At 37.6% G+C, this 27053-nt stretch overlaps 1 protein-coding gene across 4 annotated transcripts; it reads right to left on the bottom strand.

Annotated features, from left to right (window-relative positions):
- Positions 1-589: 589 nt before the first annotated feature.
- Positions 590-25528, bottom strand: LOC143890008 (putative membrane protein At3g27390). 4 transcript variants are annotated; one of them, XM_077394485.1, is made up of 11 exons: positions 25510-25526; positions 21132-21282; positions 20237-20345; positions 19942-20134; positions 19721-19857; positions 4340-4628; positions 3448-3554; positions 3221-3368; positions 1509-1707; positions 1146-1389; positions 590-1075 (listed from the first exon to the last, which is right to left on the bottom strand). In XM_077394485.1, the coding sequence occupies exons 2-11, from the start codon at positions 21223-21225 to the stop codon at positions 832-834; spliced, it is 1764 nt and encodes a 587-aa protein (XP_077250600.1). In that variant the 5' UTR covers positions 21226-21282; positions 25510-25526; the 3' UTR covers positions 590-831. The 4 variants fall into 4 exon arrangements, with proteins under 4 accessions (XP_077250600.1, XP_077250599.1, XP_077250601.1 ...); XM_077394484.1 differs by lacking the exon at positions 25510-25526 and adding an exon at positions 21535-21605; XM_077394486.1 differs by lacking the exon at positions 21132-21282 and having other exon boundaries at positions 25510-25528.
- Positions 25529-27053: the final 1525 nt, after the last annotated feature.

Here is a 27053-nt window from a genome sequence, read left to right as displayed (position 1 = left end):
TGTTTCGATTGTTGGAATTTTCTGGAAAATTTTGGAAAGGAAACATATTTGCAAGTCTTTTACCTCTTTTATGCAGGAAAAAAGATGACATGAAACAAACCCAGTCGATTTTTACAGTGACGTTAAATTTATATATCGCTCTAAATTAATCTTATTCACAGTATTTCTCTCTAAATCATGGAAAGAAAAAAAAAATTCCTCAGAAAACATTTTCCATCAGAAATGTTTTTCTTGAAATCCAAACAGGGCCATGAGTCCTGATTCATGTAGTTGATTAAAATGGTTGGAGGGTTCTTCAATGAGTTCGACTAGGCGACAACCACCCATAACATGATTCGCAAGTTTGGTTTCATGTTGAATGAGGATCGCATCCTTAAGATTACGGAAATCAAGGGTCTAGGATCCTCACCAGCTGAATCAACTGACCTGATCACGTCCACGTTGCGTACATGGGTCCCAAAAGGTGACTGTTGGGAAAGCCTATCAGCTAGTCTTTTTAGCATTTTTCCACACAGTTACTTCAGAATATACATTTTTGCATTGCAACATTTGCCTTGCATGACCTGATTGTTTCTCTAAAAAAAGAGGCTTCTTTTGCGATTCAATCAACTGATTAGATAATAGAAGATGCTTGACTATAAATATACATGTATTGGAATTGTAGTTTGCAAGATTAAGAACATTAAAATGGTAAAACTCCAGTAAAAACCTTTACAATATAACTGACTCTAATTTCATTCTCTCATGCACATGTATTCTTTCTTCGCCTTAAAGATTTCTTTTCTTGAGAAAAGATAGAATGTTGAGAAAAGAAAACTGACTAATCTTTGATCATACAATTTCTGAACCATTTTGGATTTGGATTACCAGATGGGCTTCTTGATCAGGCCCCTCAGTACTTGCTCTGCTTCCAAAGGACTTTAGGCTTAATATCCTACCCAAACCACTTTTTGATCTTGAAGTCGATCGAGACCCATTCTTCTTCGCAAGCTCTTCAGATAGATGATCAACAAGGCTTTCAAAATGACGCTTGAACGTAGGGTACCTTGAGATAGACTTGGTGATCCCTTGCAACCTTGAGAAAAATGAAATGTCAAAACAAAAATGTAAAAAAAAGGCTGTGAGACTGTTTGGAATTAGCGTACCTTCGGGATAAAGCATCAATTTCAGCTCGTTTTCGTTCAGTGTCGGGTGGAGATCCAAAGTTCCAACTCTTCAAGCGCTCAGGTTCACCATTCAACAAAACCAATCTGCGTAGATAATTCTCTTCTGCCTCTGAAAGATTCGCTACCTTAATCTGTTCCTTAATGATCATTAAGGGGTTAAAGAACCAGTCGAAGATGGCATCTTTGGGTCTGTTCTCAGTAGTTATCTCAGTAGTATTATCACCTGCAATGGTAAAAAAGTAAACCTTCAGTAATGAAATACATCATCTACAAAGTGATCTGATGCTTTCTTTTCACTATATAGTTATCTTTTCTTCAAAAAAATTCTTTCTTTTCACTTACTTAACAATAAACCTTGGGAGTTTGCCTTGGCAGAACGGACGAGTGCCTGAAGAGTGCAGTATGCCGGTAAACCTACACTAATGATTCTGCTGCCACCTTTGCTGTACTTGTACTCTTCTATATCTTTCGATGTTATTAGTCCTTCACGAATCATATTCTCACCTTGTTGCTTACATTCAAAAATTAACCTGTCAAGTAACTAAGTGCACACTTTCAGTCAGTATAAATACTACCCCTATACATCTCTGTCACAAATATCTCCAATATTTTCAAAACATAGCGATTTTATCGTGACATTTTGTTAGAATTTTAAATCAAAAGTTGAGTTGAAAAGTCAAAAATGCTTTTCCTTTGTATTTAAAATTTGGAGGGAAGATTCAAATTAAAGTTTCCCCCTCTTATTTTGAAAGCAAATGTCATTTGATTGAATGGGGACTTGAACCCAAAACCTTGGAGTGTGTACATATGTTGTGCTCTCTAAACCAAAGGCAAATTAATAGTCTCACATTGCTTTGGAAGAAATTTCTTCTCATCCATATAAGATGGAGAGTTGGAGAAAGGCTTAGGCCGGGCTTTACAATTTGTTGGGTCTTGGGCTTTTAGAAGAGCACAAGCCCATGTGTAAAAAACACACGCGCGCGCGGGGCAGGGGTCGTGGCCCGTGGTATGGGTTTGGGTTTAAATGAAAAGGTTATTTTTATTGCAAAAACGGTTTGATTTTTACCCCTTGGTTTTGATATGGACACACCCCTTTAATTGCAAAGAACCGTTTAAAATCTCAACGGTCAGAAAAATGACTGTTGGGAGAAAAAATGTTACTGGCTTTTAAGGGTGTGTTTTAATGGTGGCTCTTCCCAACAGACACTTTCGGGTCTATAAAATGGGATGAGACAGATTGGTTTAAAACAGAAAAAATTCCAACTATTTCTTGCACTTTCTGAATTTTACAAACCAACAATTTCTGTTCTGTTTTCTGTTCTTCTTCCTCCTCCGTTCCGTTCCTATCTGAGCACAGTTCTATGGTGGTTCTAGGTGGACCAGTCAGCGAGTGCATGTGGACTGGAGCCATATTTGGCTGTTTATCTTGGAGCGTCGGTTCGCGGATCCCGGTTGCACCGGTAGGGGGCGGATACGATTCTTAAGGAGAGTGACCAGTGGCACGACTCAGCCTTCTCCTTCTTCAATCATATTTCACAAAGGTTTTCTACAAAAAGATAAGTTCTGTTTAACTTCGGTTCTTGTTTTTCTACAGAAAAGATATTCCGCTTCAACTAATTGGTTTTTGCTTCGAGTTGCTACTGTTTGGGTTCGAATAAACCATACTTCAGACCCCTTATATTCCAACACATTTTGATAAAACGACAAAACCCCGAAAGAATCCCTAGAATTTAAAAAATATCGTGATATTTTCATTTATAACGATAATATCGTGATATTTTTATGATATGTTTATTTTATACTTTTTTGTTAATTTATATATATTTTAACGCTTCTTTCCCGACATAAACCCGAAAAAATAAAACAAACTTTAATATATCCCGCAATCTTCCCTTGCCGAGCAATTCCTGAGAACAATATTTGTGACTTAGTTATACATGATACCCATCCACATCAAACTGAGTATCTTACCCGTTTTGATATTTCATATGATAATCTGGGTATCACCAATTCCCATTCAAAGAACTATTATGTTGTGCATAAGAAAATTATACCTCAAGCAGTTTAAATTCAATGATAGATTTTGCAAATGACGCAGAACGTGAAGGAGGATTTTTCCCATCTGGCTTCTCCTTGCGGAGAGAGAGCGGCCTTGAGAAAGAACTGGTTCGCGAGGACGGTTTCTTCTTCGAGTATTGACGCCTAGCAATCCCAAAAGTAGCTTGTTAATTTTTCCAAATTTACCTCAAACAGAAAATGCTAACTCAGGATATATAAGCACCTAGGGAAGCAAGACCCTTCTGGCAAGTCGAGGAGATCGTTGCTGTATTCATCAAATATGGATAAAGAAGAGATAATATAATTCATCCCTAAGCGAATAGAGGACTCCTGCAATTTCCAAAAGCCCAGAACAGTAGATATTAGTGAGGTTGAAATTCTGAATTCAGATGCTAAAGGGCCATTTGGATACGCGGATTTTAGAATCTTGGATTTCCTCAAAATTCTAGATGGGAGACAAAAGAAGGAAGAGACCGTCCTTTTCGCTTCTCTTTAGAATCTTGGATTTTAAGTAAGAAATCCAGCTTTTAGAAATCTCTCCCCCATCCTGAGATTTCTAAAACCTGGAAAGATGGGATGATCTCCTACTCTCTTGATGACAGAAAGAAGGGCGAGAAATCAGAAAACGACGGTCTCTTCTCTCGTCTCCCATCTATGATTTTGAGGAAATCCAAGATTCTAAAATCTGCGTATCCAAACAGCCCTTAAATGATTAAAGATTTTCTGCAATGGACAGGGCTGAGATGAACAAAATTTTATTATAAGAAAAGATTATAGCTCCGGGAAGTACTAGAAGCCATTGCATATTAGAAAATTTATCACTGTCACCAAAGAACTTGCAAAATATTCTTCCGTGAAAATAAGATGTCAGAAAAAGAATCTAGAGAAGCCCAATACATACAAAGCAACAATTTCATTAAATCTATTTTTAATATTATGTATCATGGCCTGATTAAAAGAAAAGCTCATTGGCAGTCAGCATCACAATTTAGGACTTGTTATATAACTGAGGTTGATGGTTCGTTTTTCTAAGTTGAGGTGTATTGACAACAAAGAAATATAGAGCTTAAAATGGAAAATTGACAGTAAAAGCAGATTGGGGGAATGAATAATACCTGGTATACAATAACAGAGGCATATGCACCTAAAAAGAAACTTGATATTACTGAACCCAATACTCCTCCTATCACTGCTAATGGCCAGAGGAGAATAGCAAGACCTGCAAATGGCACACATGCAGTCTCTAAGAAAGGTCCTTCTCGGCCTATAAGATCATGAACCAGTCGATGCCATCCCTTGAAAAGCATATACGGACTTTTGTATAGTGCAACTACCAAGATCACTGGCATGTCAATCATGATACCAAGCAAACCAAGTAAAAGAGCACCAGGAAGACGCAACAATCTGCAAGATGATGTTGTAATTTCTGATCAGATAAGTCTTATTTTTCAACATAACTAACCAAAGAAAGTTGATTCTGGAAAATAGAAGCACTATTAGTAAAACAATGGACATTCAGTTATTATAATATCACAAGAATTAATTATCAACATGTCTATAATCATATTGTGAGACCTGCTTAAAATAATTGTATTCAATCTCAGAACAATCAGATGGTTTTACGATAATATTTTTATTTCTTCTGAAAAGGACAGAATTATCAGTCTGTGCAACATAATAAGGTTCAACAAAAAAGACTCATGGTGTCTATAAAAGGAAAATGTCAAACAACTTAACAATTAGAAACAGTAAAAATCACCCGAGCTATCCGAATGCCCAAATAACATGCAGAATTGGGGACATAGTTTCATAACAGCCAATACCGATAAGGGAGAGACAACACAAGTATCAGATATGCCTAGTTGGATGCATTCCATATTTACTGTGTGATTCCCTTTCACATTTGCAAGTCCTAGACAATAAAATGACAGGGAAACTAAGTTAATACAAAAACATTAGTACCTTTTGGTATGAAAGAAATAATAGGTGAAAGAAGGAAACCAACTCTTGGGATGTGAAGATCAGAATATCAGCAAGAATCAATGTCCAAAAGTCCTACTCTAAGACCCAGAACATTGATAAGTTCCTCATTTTGGCCATGACAAAGGATTCAATGAAAAAAATTGACGAGTTAGTAATTTAAATTGATTGTTCACTTGGGTAAGATTTCAAAACTTAAAGAGTTGATAAGCAGCCAAAACCACAAGTGAGAAGGTCAAATTTTCTATTATTTAGGATTTTTTGGTTTTTAAATTTTAAAATCCTTTCAATCTGTCAGATCAAGATAAGAGTTAACGGCAAGCATCACTATCCAATAGATTGCTACTCTGACTTGGAAATTGGATAAGATTATCATTTTGGCAAAGATATGAGGACAGTGAAACAACTTCTGAGCCATTTAACCTTCATATATGTTGGCCCAGGTGGTAATTGCGACGGGGGGTGGGTGGGTGGGGTGGTTGGAATTGGGATTTTGAAAACTTCTGTTCTCTTTAAAAATATTTTAATTAAGAATGAGAACAGAACCCTTCATTTAAAAAATAGAGAATGAGAACAGGTTAAGAATTTAAGAACAAGGAAAATAAACTTAATGCACAAAGTAAATAATAAGAGAGATTGAGTAGAGAAGTGCCCCAAAGTTTACGCTGGTTCAGCCAAACCTGGCCTACATCCACTATCACAAGGAAACTCCCTACTTGTGCTTCCACAATACTGGTCTTCTTACGGATGAAGACCAAACCGTACAAGCTTCTCCACTCCGAGGTTGATGCAGGGCCTTGCCACCAAGCCCGAGCTTTATCCCTAAGCTCGTCTCCGAGGGTTGATGTGGTGCCCTCCACCAATTACAATGAAGAAAGAAAATGAAAAACCTTCTCTCCAAAGTGAATTTATAATATGAAGCTCAAAACAAAATTCTCTCAAGGAAATACAAGTGTCTCATTAGCCATATTTTTTAGCCAAATTTTAAGTAACCACCAAATTTTCTAAATTTATTAGGGTTTTAATTTAAAAACCCATTTCACTTGAGATATCAAGACAATTTTTATAATGATTTCATGTTCTAAAGAAAACATGTCAAGATAAGAGTTTTCAGCAAGAATCAGTGTTCAAAACATTGCCACTACAAATTGGATAAGTCACTCAGTTTTTCCCACAGGCTGAGGACTCGGTCCAAAATCTGGCAAGCCATGTAATTTAAATTTTTGCCAACACCTTAGGACATAGGTGCATTAGTAATTCTAAAACAATTATTAACTTCGAAAATGTTCAAAACTCACCTAGTTACTAAACAGCAAAATATCAAGTGAAATTTTAAATTTGGCTGATCTTTTAAAATTTATTTGGCCATATAATAGTCCTTCGGGATGCCAAGGTAAGAGTTACAGAAATGATCAATGTTCAAAAGACTGTTACCATGTTCAAAAAACTGAGTGAAATTTTAAAATTGGCTGGTCTTCTAAAATTTATTTGGGTATTATATATACCCCTTTGGAATGCCAAGATAAGAGTTAACATAAATTATCAGTGTTCAAAAGACTGTTACCGTGTTCAAAAGATTGTTACTCAGTAGTGATCAATGTTCAAAAGACTGTTACCTTGTTCAAAAGACTGAGTGAAATTTTAAAATTGGCTGGTCTTCTAAAATTTATTTGGGTATTATATATACCCCTTTGGAATGCCGAGATAAGAGTTAACATAAAATATCAGTGCTCAAAAGACTGTTACCATGTTCAAAAGATTGTTACTCAGTACACAGGCAGGAACTTGGATAAGTTATACATTTTGACCAAGAGCTGCAAATTTAATGAAAATTTTGGATTCCATTACTTTCGAATTGATGACCAATTAGTGTAATTTTTGAAAAGTTGACGAACTTACGTTGAGAAAGATTAGCAAGTGAGAATATTTATTTCTATATTTTCGCGGGTCTTTCTAGTTTTATTTGTTTTACCGGGTGCTATTAATTTTAAAAATCCATTTCATTTGGTGGTGTTGTGGTAAAACTTATTAGCAAGAATGAACGTTCAGAAACAAAACAGCTTCATGAGCCTACAAGCAAAAAAAAAAGAAACAACAAATTAAATAAAATAAAATAAACAGCTTCACGGTCTCAGAATTTAGATTACTTGCTTGTTTCGCCGATTGTAAGTAAAACTCAATGAGGTTGGGTCCTATTAATTTTAATAATCCATTTCATTTTGTGGTGTTGTGGTACAACTTATTAGCAAGAATGAATGTTCAGAAACAAAACAGCTTCATGAGCCTACAAGGCAAAAAACAGAAACAGAAATTTAAAAAAAATAAAATAACAGCTTCATGGTCTAATTTAGATTACTTGCTTGTTTGGCCGATTGTAAGTAAAAATAAATGAGTTTTAATTTTTGAAGTGGGATTGAATCAGCTGAATTTTAAAGTAGCCAATCATGTCAAAGAGAGGCAAATGAGAGCTAGAGGGAAAATCAACATGGAACTTGGGGAATCCACCCAAAAATTCAACGGATCAATGCCATAAGGAAGGAGAACAAACTTCACAAATTATAAGTTCTCAAACATTCAAAACAAAAACTAAAATAATCTCAAAATAACCTAAAACCTCTGGAATACTAATCATTTATCATATTTCAATCTCAACCATTGGAAACATTACGCAAACTTTGGGTAAAAGATATTTAAACAACATTTTAAACTCAAACCCCAACTCTAAATTGGAAACAACTAAACCCAGACATGCTATTCAACTTTCTATTGATAGATCCCACTTAAAACCACCCTAGTCTTCCTCCTAAATTCAATTAAAGTTATCTCTTTTTTTTTTTGAAAAATGACTTTATATATTCATACCATGAAATATACATGGGGACCGGTAGTCCCTCGAGCGATTACATAGTATGATGATCTAGGAGCATACTCCTGGATCCCAAAAGAAGAAATATAAAAGAAGAAGCATAAAAGACTGCATATAAACTTCCTCCAGCAAATCACAGGACAGTTTCAACATCATAACAACCTCACATATCAATTATACCATCAACCATGCACTGCACTTCTCAGAAGCAACCATCATCCAAAGCACCATATAATCTTCGCAACAAGCATACCGATAAAGAACCCAAGGAATTTATATGTCTTGAAATACATCAAGAACCTAAAGCATTTTTTCACTCACCTTGGTAAATTAAGGGGTAGGGAGGTTATCTAGGGGAGAGGTTATCTAGGGGAGAAGAAACTCCCCTGAGCAGTGAAGGACCGAGTCCCTCAAGCACACTCAAATAGACCACCAATGAAATACCCCAATCGTCCCCAAACATGGAAATGTTTAGGGGGAGAGGGTATTTTCGTCCCAAATTATTAAATATTAAATTAAAATTAGAAATAAACTAGTTTTCTAGTCAGAATGAGTTAGGCTTTCCAAAAGCCTGTTAAATTAGGACTCTTAAAAGCAAGAGTCTATAATAAACTCTTAAGGCTACAGATTTGAGAACTTTAAACCCTAAAAGAAATTGTGTGGAGCTTTTGGGAGAGGAGAACAAGAAAAGTGAGAAATCTATCTTGTTCTCCTCTCTAAAGATTCAAATTAAAATTAAAATATGATTATGCTTTATTTTACTCTATAAAGAGATTCAAATCTCTCGAGAACAAAGATTATAGTATATTTATGGTGATTAAACCAAGCCTTGTGTTCTTCGATTGAAGAACCAATGATTAGGGTGGAGGAGAATTAGTTTTTCCTCGAAGATCTTAGCGTTCTTTCATGTTAGATGCCTTAATCAATTAAAGAGATTAATAAATAACTTGTTAAGGTATTTAACGTGTTTAAGATGAATAAGAAAGAAGGGTTTTCGGGTAGAAAGTCCGGAAAAAAAAAAACTTGTGTTCTAGCGGGTTTTAGAAAAACCCAAATCGCAAGGTTCGGACGCCCGAAGGGCAAGAGTCAGGTGCCCGAATGCGAATACCTGAGAGGTATCCGAGAGGAGAAAAATCTCAGACGCGCCCGAAAGGGTGCTTTGGACGCCTGAACACACCAGGAAGGGTTGATTTTTGGAGATTTTTCCAATAAGTTTTTAGGGCACTGATCTGCCCCGGAGGACATAAATATTGGTCCAAAGTATTAATTAAAGGTTAATATGGACTGTAGGGGATACTACACAGTGATCGAAGGAGTTACTTCGTGGGAGACAAATCAAGCAAGTACCACAGGCACAGTTGTAAATTTTGTTTCGTTTCGTCCTAAATGGACGAAACGTTTCGGTTTCGGCCGAAAACTGGAACGAAATGACGAAAATTTCATTTCGTTTCGGATTTCGGCCGAAATCGACCGAAATTGACCGAAATCCAACCGAAATTGACCGGAAATGACTAGAATTTACAGAAATTTGACGAAATTTACCGAAAAGTTTCGAACGAAATTGTCCGAAATTTTCCGAAATTTCGTTTCGGTGGCCAAAACGAAACGAAATGACCACCGAAACGAAATTTAAAACTATGACCACAGGTGAGTAGACTTGTTCTACCACAGTTATTCTACTTGTTGAATATGATTCATTACGCAAAGTTTATACATGTTTTGATTGATATTGACTGTGATAGTGTACACGAGGGTCAATATTCATAGTATGGTATCGACTCCTAGTTTGGATCTACCACACGCACGTATGTGCCATTTAGACTTTTATAGTCACAGATTTGCATCAGGACATGGTGTTGTCCGAGTGAGGATGCAACAGTCAACGTCCTTTGAGACGAAGTGTTAGGCTTGATTACTAGTGTATGAGACTTTTTCTAGACCGTCGAAGTAAAGTCAAGGATCAAGCCGCAGTATCACCTTTTGCGGTAATTTCGAGGGTGAAATCCTGTACAAGATCGTTGGGATTCGGCTTCCTACAAGTTAGTAAGCAGGTTCCGCTGACTACGTAGTCTAACAGTACTAGTCTCACTACACTAGGCATCAGGCACAGTTACAGTTACAGATACAGTTATGCATGTTTATGCCAGTTATATAGTTTTGCTAGCTAGGCTACTATGCCAGTTACATATATTGCCAATTATTCTGTTTTTATTAATTAGTATTATGTTATTAGTGTAGACATGTTTATTTCACTGGGCATTAGCTCATTCCACGCATTCTATGTTACAGGTGGAGAACAGTAGATGCTTGATTTCGCGGGCTTGGGAGTGAGCAAGGGCGACAATTTAGGATTTATTATTTTCAGTTATTCAGACAGTAGCTTTACTTAGAATGAACATCTAGTTATTGAATTTGGTTTAAATTGATGTAGTCCATTGGACAAAGATATTTAGTTTCCGCATTGATTACTCTGATAGTTAATTAATTGGTTAATTTTAGTAGCTTTGTTTATTGCATGGTTTCAGTGTGAATGCCTTACATATTCGTGGTTGATGAATATGTGGTGCTGTTGTGTGCCTAGACCGGAAACTCGGTTTGGGGCGTGACAACCTACACTTCCTTAAGGGCCTGTTGGATTTGAGGATAGGTTTTCTCATGTTTGATTTAAGGATAGGTTTTCTCATGAATAAGCTTTTGTCCGGAATTGATGTTGTCAATAATAGCTTATACTGAGTTGGCTTTATCTTCAGTTTGTTGGCATTGTTTTCTAACCCAGAATTTTTTCTATCCACTGTTTGCTAAGTGTTGTATTATTCAAGAATTTATTCTCACAAGCTCATCCATCAAAGGGTATCTTTCGTTTTAATTCTCTCACCAATTGAAGGATTCTTCGTGAAAATGTATCCCCCTCGAAATCAGCAATTCATGAGATAAAAAAAATCTTTTCAGTTGAAAGCCTGCATCCAGTCCTCTCCTCTCCTCTCTAAGGAAGTTTGGTTGCTTGAATCAACATCATGGGCACATACAAGGCAAGAACCAGAAGCAATCGGAGGAAGAAAATTTCAGGAATTGTTTAAAGAACCGATGCCCTAGATGGCGTGAAGATTTATTCCACTGCTTCGAAAATCGCAACTTAACACTCTTCGTTTCTTCGATTCAGTGTGGGATTGAGGCTTTCTATCCGATCACTACCAACAGGATGAGGAGATTTCAAAGGGCTTTTACCGAGCGCTTCAAACGGGATAGAGCAGAGCTTATTTTTCTCTCAGAACGTTGAAAATTGTATCGAGCATATTCAGTTGCCCTTATTTTTGGGGATAAATGGATTGGTTAGGATTCCTTAGATCCAGGACAAGTGCCCAGCAAATGCTTAATAACTATTTATTTGGGGTTTACTTTTATCTTGGAAAAGCTAACATGAAATCAAACAACCCCTAAATCTTTCAAAAAGAAATTTTTGACCTGGGCTTCAGCCCCTAACACAATTAACCTTCCATCAACAAGCAGATACCACCGCCTACGCTAAACATAACCGAACTCAGACCCCATTCCCCAAAAAACCAAAACAGCATATTTACAAACGGACCCCTCTTCATTTCCTGAAAGCTTTAAGCTCTCTACTCCCATGGCTAGGGGTCTTGCCCTTTTTTCTCTTCCACGTCTCTTTTTTCAATTTCAAAGAACATTCTCTTCGTCTCCTCAATGTCCTCCTTATATCCTATACCCAGCACTTCTCCCATCTTGGCCATCTCCTCAAATTATTCGGAACAAGCTTGCTCCTCTTCCTCCAGAATAATCCTTCTTTCATCTGATTCCAATTGAGTTTGAACCACATCCTCTTGTGTGGTGACCTCTACATCTCCAGAGACTTCTTCCCCTTCCTCTTCAGGATGTTGCTCCACCCTTGTAAGACAATTCTTGACTTTCCCACTTAGGTCCATGTCCAATGAATCTCTCAGGTTAGCAGATCCTTCCTCTTCTTGGCGTTCCTCTCCATACCACCGGCCTCTAGGAGCACCTTTCGCTCATCCTCCAATCGCTTTTGAAAAAACAGCAATTTGTACACCGGAATACACACCTCTTCAATCTACCTTTTTCCTGTCAATTGAAATAATTCTTCTTCTTTTCCTTTTGCCTCCTCTTCGAATTTGTTCCATTGGCATTTTAAATATTCCATGGCAATCTCACTTTTCATTGTCGATCAAGTATTTGCCATGTTCTTTTCATATCCACTCTTTTTGAAGGTCCCTTTTTTCTCCACCCCCAAGCAACCAACTTTTCTTTTCCCATTGTAATCAGTTTTACCACCTTCATTTGAGGGAGACGATTCCCCACTTTGCTCAATTTCATCCATTATCGATTGGATTCTAGCTAGTATGTCTCTCCTTTTCTTTTCTCTTCTGGTAATAGAACGCCCTGCCGAAAACCTCTTATAGAGAGGGAAGCCACCTTTAGTAGAATCTAGGGTTGTGAGCCTGTTATAATGATTTCGATATTGCCAGTGGCTGTGCATGGGGTTTCCTTTATCTTTACAGAAAATTTTCATCTTCTTATTATTATCGACACATTTCCTATAAAAAATCTTCTCTCCAGATTTCTCCTATTCGAATTCCAAGGCGGTTTTTTTTAAGCTAATTAATTCCTTTCTCCCTTTCGAGAAAGCAGGCGATTTACCGTCATATCTTCCTCCTCCTCGGTATTGGAAATCCATTCTGGTGTTAACATGTGTCCTTGCATTAAAAGCAAAATGCTTATTCGTATTAAGTACCCGGCCTTCCTTTTCTACTGGAGACCATAATATACCAGCCAATGACGTCTCAGGCTGGTCGAGCCTCTGTTTAATTTTGAATTTGGCCTGGTGCAACGGTCGGAATTCTTTTTCCTGGACGTACAAGAGAATTAATTTTCCCTCCCTTTCCTTTTCTTGGAGAGGGTTTTCCTCAGGTTGCTTCTCATCAGAACACCTCTGGCCTTCGTTGCCTTGAATGCTCTCGTTGGCCATAGTGGAATTAATATCCGAGGATTCATTAATGCCATTATCCTCAGGTGCAATCTTAACCTCCACTAAAAAAGTTTTACCATCTATCTTCAAGGTAATGAATGGTGGCAGATTCTTCCAGTCTTTAGTGAGGACTTTTACGAATGCTTATGCCAAGCAGTGATCATGGTCCCCTGATAATTTAACTTGTAGAACCTGGCCAAAGTATTTTTCCCATGGCTTCGATTGATGGAGATGTCCAGGCATGTAAAGGAACGTCATAAAATCTGATCCAAATCGACTTCGCTCCTAAATTGAGAGCTGGATTTCAGGTTTGGAGGGATGAGACATGACCCCCAAAAGCATCTCCACCTAGACGCACGACGCGAGATGCTTGGGTTTCCAATTCGAAACAGAATAGGGCCTCCACTGAGTTGATCTTGAAGGGTTTTGGAAGGTCTGGGATCCCCAACATTTTTTAGCCCATTCCCAGACCACATAAAGGTTCCATGATTTGCCTTTCATACGACCCACTAAACATCTCTTTAGGACAATCATATGTTCCTCTGCCACAGCTGAGGGGATATGAATTTTCGGAAATCTGCTAAAGATTCCGGTGCCTCGGGGTTCCTCCTCCCAACTAAGGTCCAGAGAACCACCCATTTCTGGGGGTCCTATATTTTGCTCAAATTACACTTTCAGCAACATTGGAGTTGTCCAAAGTTGTAATATTCACAGACAGCGCAACGCCAATTGCGGTTTGGGATAGTCCTTCTGGTTTCTTCATACCTTCTATCAGTAGCTCTTTGATTGCCTGTTGGAGTGATTCGTGCAAGATCTGCCCTTCCAAACCCATGGATGCGCCGCGGCGAAGTTTGAGGTGATACGATAATGCTTTGTCATTTTCCAATTAGTAAGAGACTTTTCCTACAGCAATCCTTCTGCAGTTGTAACGCTTGAAGGGCATCTAGAACTGAGTATCCAGCATCGATAAAATCTAGATATACGTCCTTTAGACCCTCTATTCCAAACCCACAAGTACAATAGCCCCTACTACTAGAGATTCCAAAGAAGGGGGCACTTGGTGATCCGCCTGGTGATGACCAAAGTAGTTACGCCTTGTCATCCCTGGTTCCTTCCTTGACCAGTTCAATTAAAGTTATCTAAAATCCTCTTAAATAATAATGACATGATTGTAAAGTTTTAGCCCGAAAGGACTTGGACAGGGCCCACTTCTAATTTCATCATCCGTCAGGTCCCTTTTTATCAATTGATCTTGGCCATTTTCAGAACTGAGAAATTTTATATATGATGGGTCCCATGATCTTCATTCATCAGGTATCGCCGCAATTCTTAAAAGGCATCAAACTGCCTCGTTGCTAAATAATTGAATGGTATCTCTTGAAAAGAGTAGAGGCAGGAGCAAAATAAGAATTGAAGGACATTTCATCTCAAAGAGCATACACCAGAGTAATCAGTTTAATTTTAAAAGAAAAGGACTTCTTTGTCATGTTAATGCATGCGAACGACCAGCGAAGCCAGGCAATGGATATGTGGTAATGCAACCACCAAGAATTATGTGCAACACGTTAAATATTCATGTGGAACACTTTCAGATTTACATTTTCATCATTTTTTGAATTACACACAATGTTTACCGTAGTAGCCATCTCAAGAGAAAGCTTTTATATGGAAAATAATACATAACATTATATTTCCATTTTATACCCTAGTATAACCTTGTTATTAAAAATACATATTTTAAAAAATTAATAAAAAAATTCGTTGAATCCTTGTCCTGTTTTATCATTGGTCAAATGCGGGTTGGATTCCAAAATTCGTATCCATGCCTATGCAACATAGGATTGAGGACAGCTATGAAAAGGATTGAAGATAATACATTTTGGGCATTCTCTGTGGTATATGAGCCGACTGCCTGGCCCCTAAGGTTTGCTTGTGGGATGAGCCGGATCAAATTTGCTGCAGATTGCCTGTCCCGTGGTGCATTGGGGGTGTTTTAACATCACCCACTTAATGGAGGATAGGGTTGGGGATCCAGGATCTCTCAAGCTTTGAAAAGATTTTTGGAGTTCATTGGAAGGAATGCATTGATTGACTTATCATTGACCAGAGCTCGTTACACGTGGGAAATGAACGAAAGTAAAATTCGTATCAATCGTTTCCTCGTTTGTCCCCAATGGAGGGAGGCCTTTCCTAGCACTATTAAGATTGCCCTCCCAAGACCAAGACCAAACCCGGACCAGACCCCTACTCTTAGATCCTAAGCTAGGGTCATGGGGCTCTTCCCCATTTCAATTTGAATTGGCATGGCTGGAGGAGCGCCAACTACCAAATAAACTCAAGGAGTGGTGGCAGGAAGCTGTTGGGCCGGGGCCTGCTGATGTGAGACTTGGCAAAAAATTAAGATTTGTCAATACAAAACTAAAAATTTGGGCTAAGGAGGTGTTTAGAGAGTTGACCCTGAGAAAAGCAGAGATCCTTGAGAAAAATAAATGTATTTGACTGCTTCTGTGAAGAGAGGAAGCTCAATGAATCTGAATCCTTAGAAAGGTCCAAACTCCATAAAGATTATAACCGTGTCATCATTCAGGAGCTGAAATGGAAGCAGAGATCCTGAGCCAAATGGTTCAAAGATGGCAACAAAAATACCTAGTATTTTCACAGCATTGCCTGCATTAGAAGACACAACAATAGAATTCATTCTTGGGTGGTAAATGGAGCAAAAATCGAGGAACATGGAGCTATTACGACTAAAATTGTCTCATACTTCCAGTGTTTGTACTTTGTACACTACGGAGGGACAGGTTTTACCCAACCCAGAAGGAGTAGACTTTGAAAAAGTAGATGAGGATTCTTGAGTGGGGCTAGAAAGGACTCTCTCGGAAGAGAATTCAAGAATGCAATCTTTTCCATGAAGAAAGATAAAGTACCCAGGCTTGACGGATTTTGTATGGCCTTTTATCATGTATGTTGGGATTGGATCAAATTTGACATCATGGACTTCAAGGAAAGTATTTTCAGGTCCTAGCGTGCGTTTTCCATGAAAGATAAATTCTCGATATTTTGAAATTGTCAACCCTCTTCCAAAAATGAATTTGGTTTAGAGTGGGAGACATGGAGAAGATCAACTTTTGGAGTGACATCTGGTGTGGGAGCGGATCACTAAAAGATGATTTCCATTCAGTCAACAATCTGTCTTAATACAAAGAGATGTGTAGCGGAGTCCTTTAGTGGAAGGGAGGGAGTAACAGATTGAGAGCTGGAATCTGGTGGATTGGGAGCTGGATGTGGTGGCTTCTTTCCTCGCCAGAATCAACTCCATCTATTTGAAGGGACAGGGAAGTGATAGAAGGGTTTGGATTTGGACTGTGTTGCTCCTACCATCCTATTTGACTCCTGCTAGATGTGTGTTATTCTAAATCCCCTTTGAGAGTCAATGCCTTTGTTGGACTGCTTGCCTTGATGGGATCCTCACGATTAATCACACTCACAACATACATAAATTGATTCTTAACCATTATGAATTTTGTTTATCTGATGCTGAGTCAGTTGACCACCTAATCTGACATTGCAGCTTCACTTTTAATCTCTGGTAATTCGTGTCAGGTTTCTTCGGGGTCCGCTAGGTTCTCCCTAGTCGATTATTGGACACTTTGAGTTGTTGAGATATGCTCCTTGGAGTTCTAGAGGAAGAATATTGTGGAATATATTCTCAACCGCCACACTTTGGCTGTGTGGAAGGAAAGAAACATGAGAGTTTTCAAAGGAGTATCCAAAGCTGTGAGGACTATTCAAAGAAAAATCTTTTCTATGGCGGTTCAGTAGCATCTTGCCTTGACGAGTTTAGAGGCATTTCGGTGTTCTTTTACAAGTTGTGGGAGGAGACCAGACAGAGCAGCGTGCATTCGCAGGTCCTCGACTTAGGTGGGTTCCCCTCTCTCCTAAAAGGTTAAATCTGAACTTTGACGGGTCGAATTTAGGCAACCTCGACCCAGCTGGCATCGGGGGACTTTTGAGCAATGATGCTAGTGAAGTGCATTGGGCATTCTCAGGGCCCAAATGAGAGAGGGGTTCCTACAAGGCTGAGGTTCAGGTGTTACGCCAGGGAGTAAGATTACTTGATGACGTCTAGATAGAGAGGATTATTATTGAGGGGGACTCCCTCAATGTTTGAGATGGTTGATAGATCAAGACTCTGTTGCATGGGGGTTCAGAGATGCTTTGAGATACTTGGCAGAGTAGATGGCCATGATCCTGAGATACGCATGAATGGAAGTCCCCCAATTCGGATGCGGATGCCCTTGCCCAATCGGGTGTCAACAGAGAGGAGATATTCAAATTTGACCACTTTAGTGTTTGTATCTTTCTTGTTATTGCTCATTATTTTACAAACTATGACTGTCTTTTCTTTGACCATCAAGGTCATGGGCTTTCACTTTTTTGAATAAAATTTCTACCATTCAAAAAAAGGAGCTTTGAAATTCTTGCAGGTTACAACTTGTAAAGGAGAAAGATTGCATCTTCCCATAAGGTAGAGGCTTTGGTCAGTTCAGTGGAATGGAAGTAATGGCCACAGGCCCATAGTAGTTGATCGAATCCCCTTCATTATCGGCTCCAAACTCCAAACCTTCTACATACACGGGAACAAGTTTAACCTCTGAATATGTCACGTCACAGTACCACCAAGGCTCTGGATCTCAAGGTATCACAAAAAATTCATGCTCTGAGTAACCATCTCTGGCATAGGGAGTGGCATCTATGCCTTCCCCATTTGAAATAGAACCTAGTGTGAGTTTTGAATAGCATGAAAAAGCTGCTCACATTAATGGTTCATAAAATTGTTTCAACAGCATGTTCAAAGCTGTATAAGAACAAGCTGCTGTCATATATTGGGAAACATGTTCAGCAGGACCTTCTTGAACATCAAACTGCAGAAAAGTGAGTAACACGCTTTGGTAGGTGGATCATTGTCTACCTTCTTCGTGGATAAGGTTGCTGATAAACATGCCTTGAGGAAAATGACAATACCATATTGCCTACCATATTTCATAGGAAAAGCCTTCAACTTAGACAAAGGAGCATTTTACTGGGATGTCCCTCTCAGAGAAGGATAGCCCAGACAATCTGATGTGTGGTCCCCAAGTGTGTGGCTGTATGCCTTATTTTTCCAAAATCTTAATGCTTGATAGTCCAACCTATAGAATAGCTTCCAGCTATGATCTTTATATCATAACCAGTTCACAATGAGTCTGAGTTGATGTGGAGGGAGATGGAGCTCCCTTAGACCTAGAACCCTCACTTTGTAAGTATTTTGAAGATAACAAATGACGAAATACCCACAGAACACAGTTTGGTGCCAGGGTATTGTTTAGAATTTCATTGAGATATCCAAAAAATTTTAGGATAACCATATCCTGTATTCCTCCTCCTCAACTAGTAATGGTAGCAGATGCCATTTTCATTTGGCCGGAGATTTTGGCCAAGTTGGCAAATATGGCACACCCAAGGTCGCAGAGGATGGGCCATAGCTAGTCTCTTCACTGTGATAAACTGGCTGGCTTAGTCCACTCATTCCATTTGCCTCCACTCACTATTAATCAAGCGGATGGACTGTAACTAATCTCATGTGGATATGCACCTCAAGGGTAAAGAACTCTAAAAGATTGAGTCTTGGCATCGACAGCAATTCTCGTAGAATATTGAAAGCTTTTATGATAATTCTGTAATGTGTTTCCTCTCCTCTTGCACCGAGGATATGACATTGGCTTTCATGTGCCTCTAGTTGGAACCTTTCTAAGGTGACTGTCTGAGTTTCCAAAAGTAGCTCATCCTAGGTGAAAAAAGCCTGCTAGGTTCCCCAAACAGATAACATGAACCACTTACAGCTTGTAGCCTTTCTTCAGTGTGAATAATCAAAGAAAGGTGTCTGATAACTGATGTCAGCTATCATCATTTTTGGACTTCAAGTCTCAATACTCAAGTTCAAACCACCTACGAGCTAAGCCCATAAAAATCAAGCTGATGAAATTTATGCTCATATATTTGAAGAGCTGTGACCTAAATACTTGAAAGGTCGGGAATCGGTCCTTTATCATCAATAGATGATTGGAATTGAATAGTGAAAGGTCGTCTAACTCTGCACACTCTCCCTGTTCAATGAAGACCATTTATATATGGAATATGGTAACCCAACAAGTCAAAGCCATTAGACTGTGAAGTCCCCACAGTGAGTCAGTGACTTCATGTCACAAAGTTGGAACATGATGCACTTATTAAAGGACTGCACAAAAGGAAACATATTAGATGAAAAGGTATAACCTTGACTGAGGTGTGAATGTGACATTAATTGCCCCATTATATATATATGGGAAAGTTGATATTCCATTTTTGCCATGTAGGCGTTGTCTGCTTGAGGGGCATATGTGAACATTTATTTCATTGAATGCTAATGTGAGTCTACACAAGGTTTACACAATCGTCTGAATACTTAGAAGATTAATGCAACTCTTTCTGTAGACTCTATCTTATAATAAAGAGCTACATTAATCATTCACCACATCACATGGGTACTATAACGAGCAGAAAACTTATATATAAAATTAGCCAACAAGATAGTTAGTAAGAATCAGATGCAATAGAAAAACAGCAAACCTGATCTCAAGTTGTTTCCCATTGGGAGGTTCTTGAAGACGAAGGTCATCCATAACTGAAAAATATGAATGGAAGGAAACATCTGTAAAGTCCCTGACCACAGTACAGCTTCTAAGGATTGTGGTCCAAGTTCCATCCTGCGTATAGAAGAAAATCTCTCAAATAGGAAACATTATGAAATTATCAGAATCAATGTCTCCAAATACAATTTTATAGCATACCACAATACAATGGATGAATTCATTGGTCTTCCCTTCTCCAACCGCGTCGAAGGTGGCACTCAATGGTGCTAGTAGGCCATATCCCGCGCCCATTAGGATACTCCCCGTGATGCCAACTAAAGGCCACAAAACCAACAGAACAGAGACACAGATACAAAGCACAAGCTTCAGAACAGGCCCTAGTTGTTTGGCCCTGTCTTAAAAGAAATCAAATATTATGAGTAACATGTCATTTGAAAAAAATGAAAAATAAACTGAACAAAAAACAGATACATCATAAAGCTCTACTAAATACCTTGCTATACAGTAATATGTCCATATTGCATGTGCCGGCCAAAGACCCAGAATGACCGCAGAATTTCCAATCGTTATGATAAGACATACCAATGGGCAGAAAAGTATGCCTGAGTGGAAAAAAACGCAAATTAACAAAGAAACAGAGAGAAAATAAATTGACATCTACCATAGTATCAATTGTTAGCCAGAATCAAACTTTCCAATAAATTCCAATATATAATGTAATAATAACATTTGGGAAGTGATATCAGCACAACAATTTTTTGATATTTGCACTGACCCATCTTGTCTTTTTAGTATTTAAAGAGCTGTCAAAGGTTATTACAGTGCCCTAAAAGCTATCACAAGCCAATTAGAAAACGAAAAGACCAGCTAGGTTTGTGCAATTATTAAATCATGGTTGTGCTGATATCATTTCCCTTAACATTTGTATCTGTTATTTCAGACAAAAGTGAGTCCGGCCTTCAAGTTCTACTTGGCAAGAGACACAGATAGATTCAAAGAAAATATTATGCACACATATATTGAATGTATTGATCATCAACTCATAAATGTCATGTATGTACAGAAGCGAAAATTAGACGATACATGAATGTTATGCAGCCAAATATAAATACAACAACATTTAAAGTAAATAAAAATAAATAGATCTAAAATATCCTAGTGCCATTTGAGTTTCAATTGTCCATGACACAAAAATACTAAAAGGTCATTTAACTGTACATGACACAAAAATACTAAAAGGATCATATTCCAATTATTTCTAACAAAAAATAAGGTACCTTTTTATCTTTTTATCCAAAATCATCAAAATAAAAGCAAAATCTACACAATGATTTAGGAAGACAACAACCACCCCACAAATCAGAATGAGACCAAAAAAAAAAACTAACCTTTAATAGTACCCAGAAGAAGTAGCCCAAGAAAGAACGGCAAAAAGTAGAAAAAGCTACAAGAAGAAGCCAAAATCCCCTTTGGAGGCTCCATTTATCTTCACCAGATCTCCAGTCACTTTAAACCCACGTCAAAATTTCCAAAATCCATCTGTTGCTAAGAAATTTTAGTGAATTGCAGACCAATGACAAAAAACCCACCTTAAACAAAGCCAGAATCTATGATTTCCTCTTTCCTCTCAGCACAAGAAAGCCATGAAAGAGAGAAAATCAGTGGGTACATGTTTGATTTTTGAAATTTCATTTGGTGGGTCATCATAGACAGTTAAAATAACCGTCTGAAATAATCAAAAGAGATAGAAATTGATTGCACACCATTTTGAAGTTAGTAAACACTACCTACCTAGCAATCTAACAGACATCAGAGGAAGAAAGAGAGATATATGCCATAAGAAGAGTAAAGCAACAGCCAAACCAATAAAAAACCAAAGAAAGAGAAAAGTGAATATATAAATAAAACTCCACTGATATTGGCACTACTTTGTTTTAATAATTGCACAAATTCATCTTGTCTTTTCTTTTTTAATTGGCTTCTTACAGCTTTTTGGGAACTGTAATAACCTTCAATAGCTGTTTAAACAGTAAAATACAAGATGAGTTAGTGCAACTATTCAAACATGGTAGTGGTGCCAATATCAGTCACCAATATAATAAAAATATAAAAGTCCAAAAGGACCTTTGAGTAAATGATTAAAGTTAAATTAATAACATATTTTGTTTAATGAGTTCACTAATATTTGATAAAGAAAAGTCAAGGAAGTATCGTTCGTGGAAAATGATTAAAGTAAAATTAATAACATCTTCAAATAACTGAGTTCATTTGATTTTGTGTACTGATATTGGCACTACCCTGTTTTTGATACTTGCACAAACTCGTTTGATTCCCTTCTGAGATCTTTTGGGAATTGTAATAACTTTTGACAGCTGGTTAAATAATAAAAGACGAAGTTGGTTTCTGCAATTATCAAAACATGATGGTGCCAAAATCAGCGGCCTTGATATTTCCACTTATGCTGCTTGTTTTTTTCTCTGTTCTTTTGTTATAAACAGGAAATAACCGTTATTAGAAGTGGCACATGCAAATCTACTACTTTTCCGGTGGTATAATTAACGTAAAAGCAACTGAAAACCGATTTCTTATTTGTGAGTCGAAATCTGTGAAATAAAAAATGGAATAAAGAAAATTAGAGGGATTACCTTTACACCTCATGGGAATTGCTAGGGACCATTGAAGAAGGCATATCGCGGGGCATCTTTTGGGTCAGCGAGCAATCACATAGGATGAATAAATGAATAAGATAAAAAGTGAGCCTATGTAGCTGCTCTTTGATGCAACAGATGCTCTGTGAGATGGCTTCTATGATAGTCCCTAACAAATCCCTATATGGCGATCTGCTAGGCAGACACGCGAGTCAGAAAGCTTACTGACAGCACTCTCCCAATTATGCCACCATACAAAACATGGGATTTGCTAGCATTCATGGCAGAAGGCATTTCGCGGATGGGCGGTTGCATGTGAGAGCAGCCACCTCGTGAATGAAGACAAAATCTGCTGAAAAGTGAGCCGGTGGCTGCTCTCACATGCAAAACAGCCCATCCGCGAAATGCCTTTTGGGATGGATGCTAGCAAACCCCACAAAACATTAATGGTCATACTTAAATAAATAGGGATTTGCTAGGGTCCATTGCAAAAGGCATTTTCGTGGCTGGTCTGTCACATTTCATTGCAGCCACCTCTTGAATGAAAACAACAGCTTTTGTCTCCATTCACATGGTGGCTGGTCTGACGTGCGATAGACCAGCCGCGAAATGCCTTTTACGATGGACGCTAGCAATTCCAAAATAACAAGTGTACCCATGTTCTTAACAAGGTTTTAAATTTCTGTTTCGAAATGCGTTTCGGTCCTCAACGAAATTGAAATTTCCGGCGAAATCACACAAAACCAAATAAGTGATATTTAATCTCGTCCTAAAAATTCAGCCAAAATTTCACCTGAATTTTCGGGAGGATATTAAATGATATTAAAATTCCTGATTTTTTGGGATTTTACTAAAATTTCGGGGAAAACAAAATTTCGATCAAAATTCCAGGTTTCGGTGGGTTTCGCTCTCCACTGAAATCCGAAATTTCGGTCTTTCGGTCAAAATTTAAAACCTTTTTTTTTTTTGCTAGGTAAGATGGGGTTAGGGAGAACCAAAAGAAAAGGATTACAAGGGAGAGCCACAAGGACAACAAAGACAGACAACCAAAATAAACAGAAGTGAGACTTGGGGAGACTCTCCCATTACAATAAGATTTGAACAAACTTTAGGAGTCATCTTTAAGATATTTGTACCTAGAAACATCCTTTAGTGTGATTTTAGAGAGCAAAGTGATAAGTCTATTATAAGGTATTTTTTGGTAGGTAAACTGGGTTTAAACTTCAAAGCCTTGATGTGCGCGTGTGAAGTACAATATTTTTGAAAAGTACACTGGGGCCACTTCAAAGGATGCCTCAAACCATTCATTTGTTGGACCACAACGCAAATAGGCCGTACACTATAGATCATCTCCATAGGACGTTCCTAACCCTTCAATTTGTAGAGGTTTCTATAATCTGCAATCCCTCTACTAAATGGAAGGTTAGGATCATACTAATTTTGGCGCTACCATATTTTGATAGTTGCACTAACTCATCTTGTCTTTTCTTATTTAAACATCTATCAAAAGTTATTACGTTCCCAAAAATCTCTCCAAGCCAATTAAAACCGACAAGACAAACTGAGTTTGTGCAACTATTAAACAGTAGTGGGACACCGAGAGAAAAAAATACATTAAAATTTTTTTTTATTCATAAGGAAGATACATTAGTTTAAAAAAGAAGAAGAAAGAATTGAATGCAGATTTGCACAATTGAGAATGAGTTTTAAAATTCAAATGGGAAAACACTCGCACCGGTGAAAGCAATTGTAAATTTATAAAGAAACTGAAAGAAAATCAAAGAGATATATGTTAACAAAATAAACAGGATTGTTCTTCCAATGATGCATTAATATAAACATCTAATGTTGCAAAAAAGGGGTCCGATTTCTAAAAACAAAACACCCCACATTCTCTATATTCCAAAAACATATTCAAAACACCTAACCCACTGTCGTTCACCTTAGCAGGACTCAATCCATGTAAATATTTCTCCCAACAAATAGAAACTCTGCATATAGGTAACTTATTGCAAATAATACTATCCGCCGATAAGGAAAATGAAAAAAAAACAAAAAAAGAAGAAGATCAGAAATGATATTAGAAATGAAGTGCCATTTAAAACAGTGTCTGATTTTAAACCATGCAGCTTTAGTATATTCAAAATTTTTAAATCCTAATAAACGGAACCATTAACTAACATTTTTCTACTAATTCATCTGAAGCAGGGAGTGAAATGTAAACAACGAAAGGAATCACCGATGTTCAGCTATATCAAAAACTTCGTCGAACCAGTGAATTTGATTGTGTTCATGTAACCTGAAATTTCTTAAATGACTTGAAGAAGACTTATGAAATCACCCACTCCTCCAAGCTTACACCATCTCAGTATTGTAGAACAAATTTTGAATTAGGCCATCTTTTTTGGGATTACGGAACTTCATTTTTGTTGTTTAGGTTTTTGGGGTGGGATGGATATATGTTTATAGTTGAATCGAAGGTAATGCTGTTAATAACCTTATTATCTCTTAAGAACCTTCAATTTTTACTCTCGCTATGTGTCTACCTAAATAGATTTGGCACCCAACTATTTCTTACGTACATGCAAGTGAACATTTGATAATCTATGCAAATTGAGTGGGGGTTCACAACATTATTTCTCTTATCTATTTTCTACTTTAATTAATTTTCAAATTTTTTCAGTCTTAAATGACAAAAAAAAAAAACTATGTTTTCAAAAAGGGAGTTGATATTTCCGCTCCCCTTTTAGACCAATCCACTCCAAGTTGGAGTGGATTGGTCTAAAAGGGGAGCGGAAATATCAACTCCCCTATGCTTTGGATATTTCCACTCCATCTTTAGACCAATCCACTCCAAGTTGGAGTGGATTAGTCTAAAAGTGGAGCGGAAATATCAGCTCCCTTAAAAAAAACTAACCTTTAATAATACCCAGAAGAAGTAGCCAAAGAAACAAGGGCAAAAAGTAGAAAAAGCTACAAGAAGAAGCCAAAATCCCCTTTGGAGGCGCCATTTCTCATCACCAGATCTCCAATCACTTAAAACCCATGCCAAAATTTCCAAAACCCATCTGTTGCTAAGAAATTTTAGTGAATTGCAGACCAATGACAAAAAACCCACCTTAAACAAAGCCAGAATCTATGATTTCCTCTTTCCTCTGAGCACAAGAAATCCATGAAAGAGAGAAAAATCAGTGGGTAATTTGTTTGATATTTGAAATTTCATTTGGTGGGTCATCATAGACAGTTAAAATAGCCGTCTGAAATAATCAAAAGAGATAGAAATTGATTGGACACCATTTTGAAGTTAGTAAACACTACCTAACAGTCTAACATAGACTACAGAAGAAGAAAGAGAGATATATTCCATCACAAGAGTAAAGCAACAGCCAAACCAATCAAAAACCAAAGAAGGAGAAAAGTGAATATATAAATAAAATTCTACTGATATTGGCACTACTTTTTTTAATAATTGCACAAATTCAACTTGTCTTTTCTGTTTTAATTGGCTTCTTAGAGCTTTTTAGGAACTATAATCACCTTCAACATCTGTTTAAATGGTAAAATACAAGATGAGTTAGTGTAACTATTCAAACATGGTTCTGGTGCCAATATCAGTCACCAATAAAAATATAAAAGTCCAAAAGGAAGTATCCTTCGACTAAATGATTAAAGTTCAATTAATAACATATTTTGTTTAATGAGTTCACTAATATTTGATAAAGAAAAGTCCAAAAGGAAGTATCGTTGGTGGAAAAAGATTAAAGTTAAATTAATAACATCTTTCAAATAACGAGTTCATTTGATTTTGGCTACTGATATTGGCACTACCCTGGTTAAATAATAAAAGACAAAGTTGGTTTCTGCAATTATCAAAACATGATAGTGCCAAAATCAGAGGCCTTGATATTTCCTCTTATGCTGCTTTTTTTTTTCTTTGTTTTTTTGTTATAAACGGGAAATAACCGTTATTAGAAGTGGCACATGCAAATCTGCTACTTTTCCGGTGGTATAATTAACGTAAAAGCAACTGAAAACCAATTATGCCACATAGGATGAATAAATGAATAAGACAAAAAGTGAGCCTATGTGGCTGCTCTCTGATGCAACAAATGCTCCATGAGATGGCTTCTGCGATGGTCCCTAGCAAATGCCTATACGGCAAGCTGCTAGGCAGACACGCGAGTCAGAAAGCTTACTGACAGCACTCTCCCTATTATGCCACCAAACAAAACATGGGATTTGCTAGCCTTCATGGCAGAAGGCATTTCGCGGGTGGATGGTTGCATGTGAGAGCAGCCACCTCATGAAAGAAGACAAGATCTGCTGAAAAGTGTACCAGTGTGGCTGCTCTCACATAACCTCATGAAAGAAGACAAGATCTGCTGAAAAGTGTGCCAGTGTGGCTGCTCTCACATGCAACTGCCCATCCATGAAATGCCTTTCGCAATGGACGCTAGCAAACCCCACAAAACATCAATGGCCATTCTTAAGTAACAAATGTACCCAGGTGTTATTAATAAAATGATAAAGCTATTTTAAGGTTTTTTTTTTGTAGTTAAGCTGGCTTTAAACTTCCCATCTCTAAGGTTGAAGAACAAAGCCCTGACCATTGAACTACAGGCTCAATCCCACTTTTTAAATTATATGATGTGCACGCGTGAA

This window comes from Tasmannia lanceolata, unplaced genomic scaffold (assembly GCF_043159265.1).
Source record: "Tasmannia lanceolata isolate RefF3 unplaced genomic scaffold, GAP_Taslan_0.1 ptg000013l, whole genome shotgun sequence".
Taxonomy (NCBI): domain Eukaryota; kingdom Viridiplantae; phylum Streptophyta; class Magnoliopsida; order Canellales; family Winteraceae; genus Tasmannia; species Tasmannia lanceolata.
This window is presented reverse-complemented; position numbering and strand designations above follow the sequence as displayed.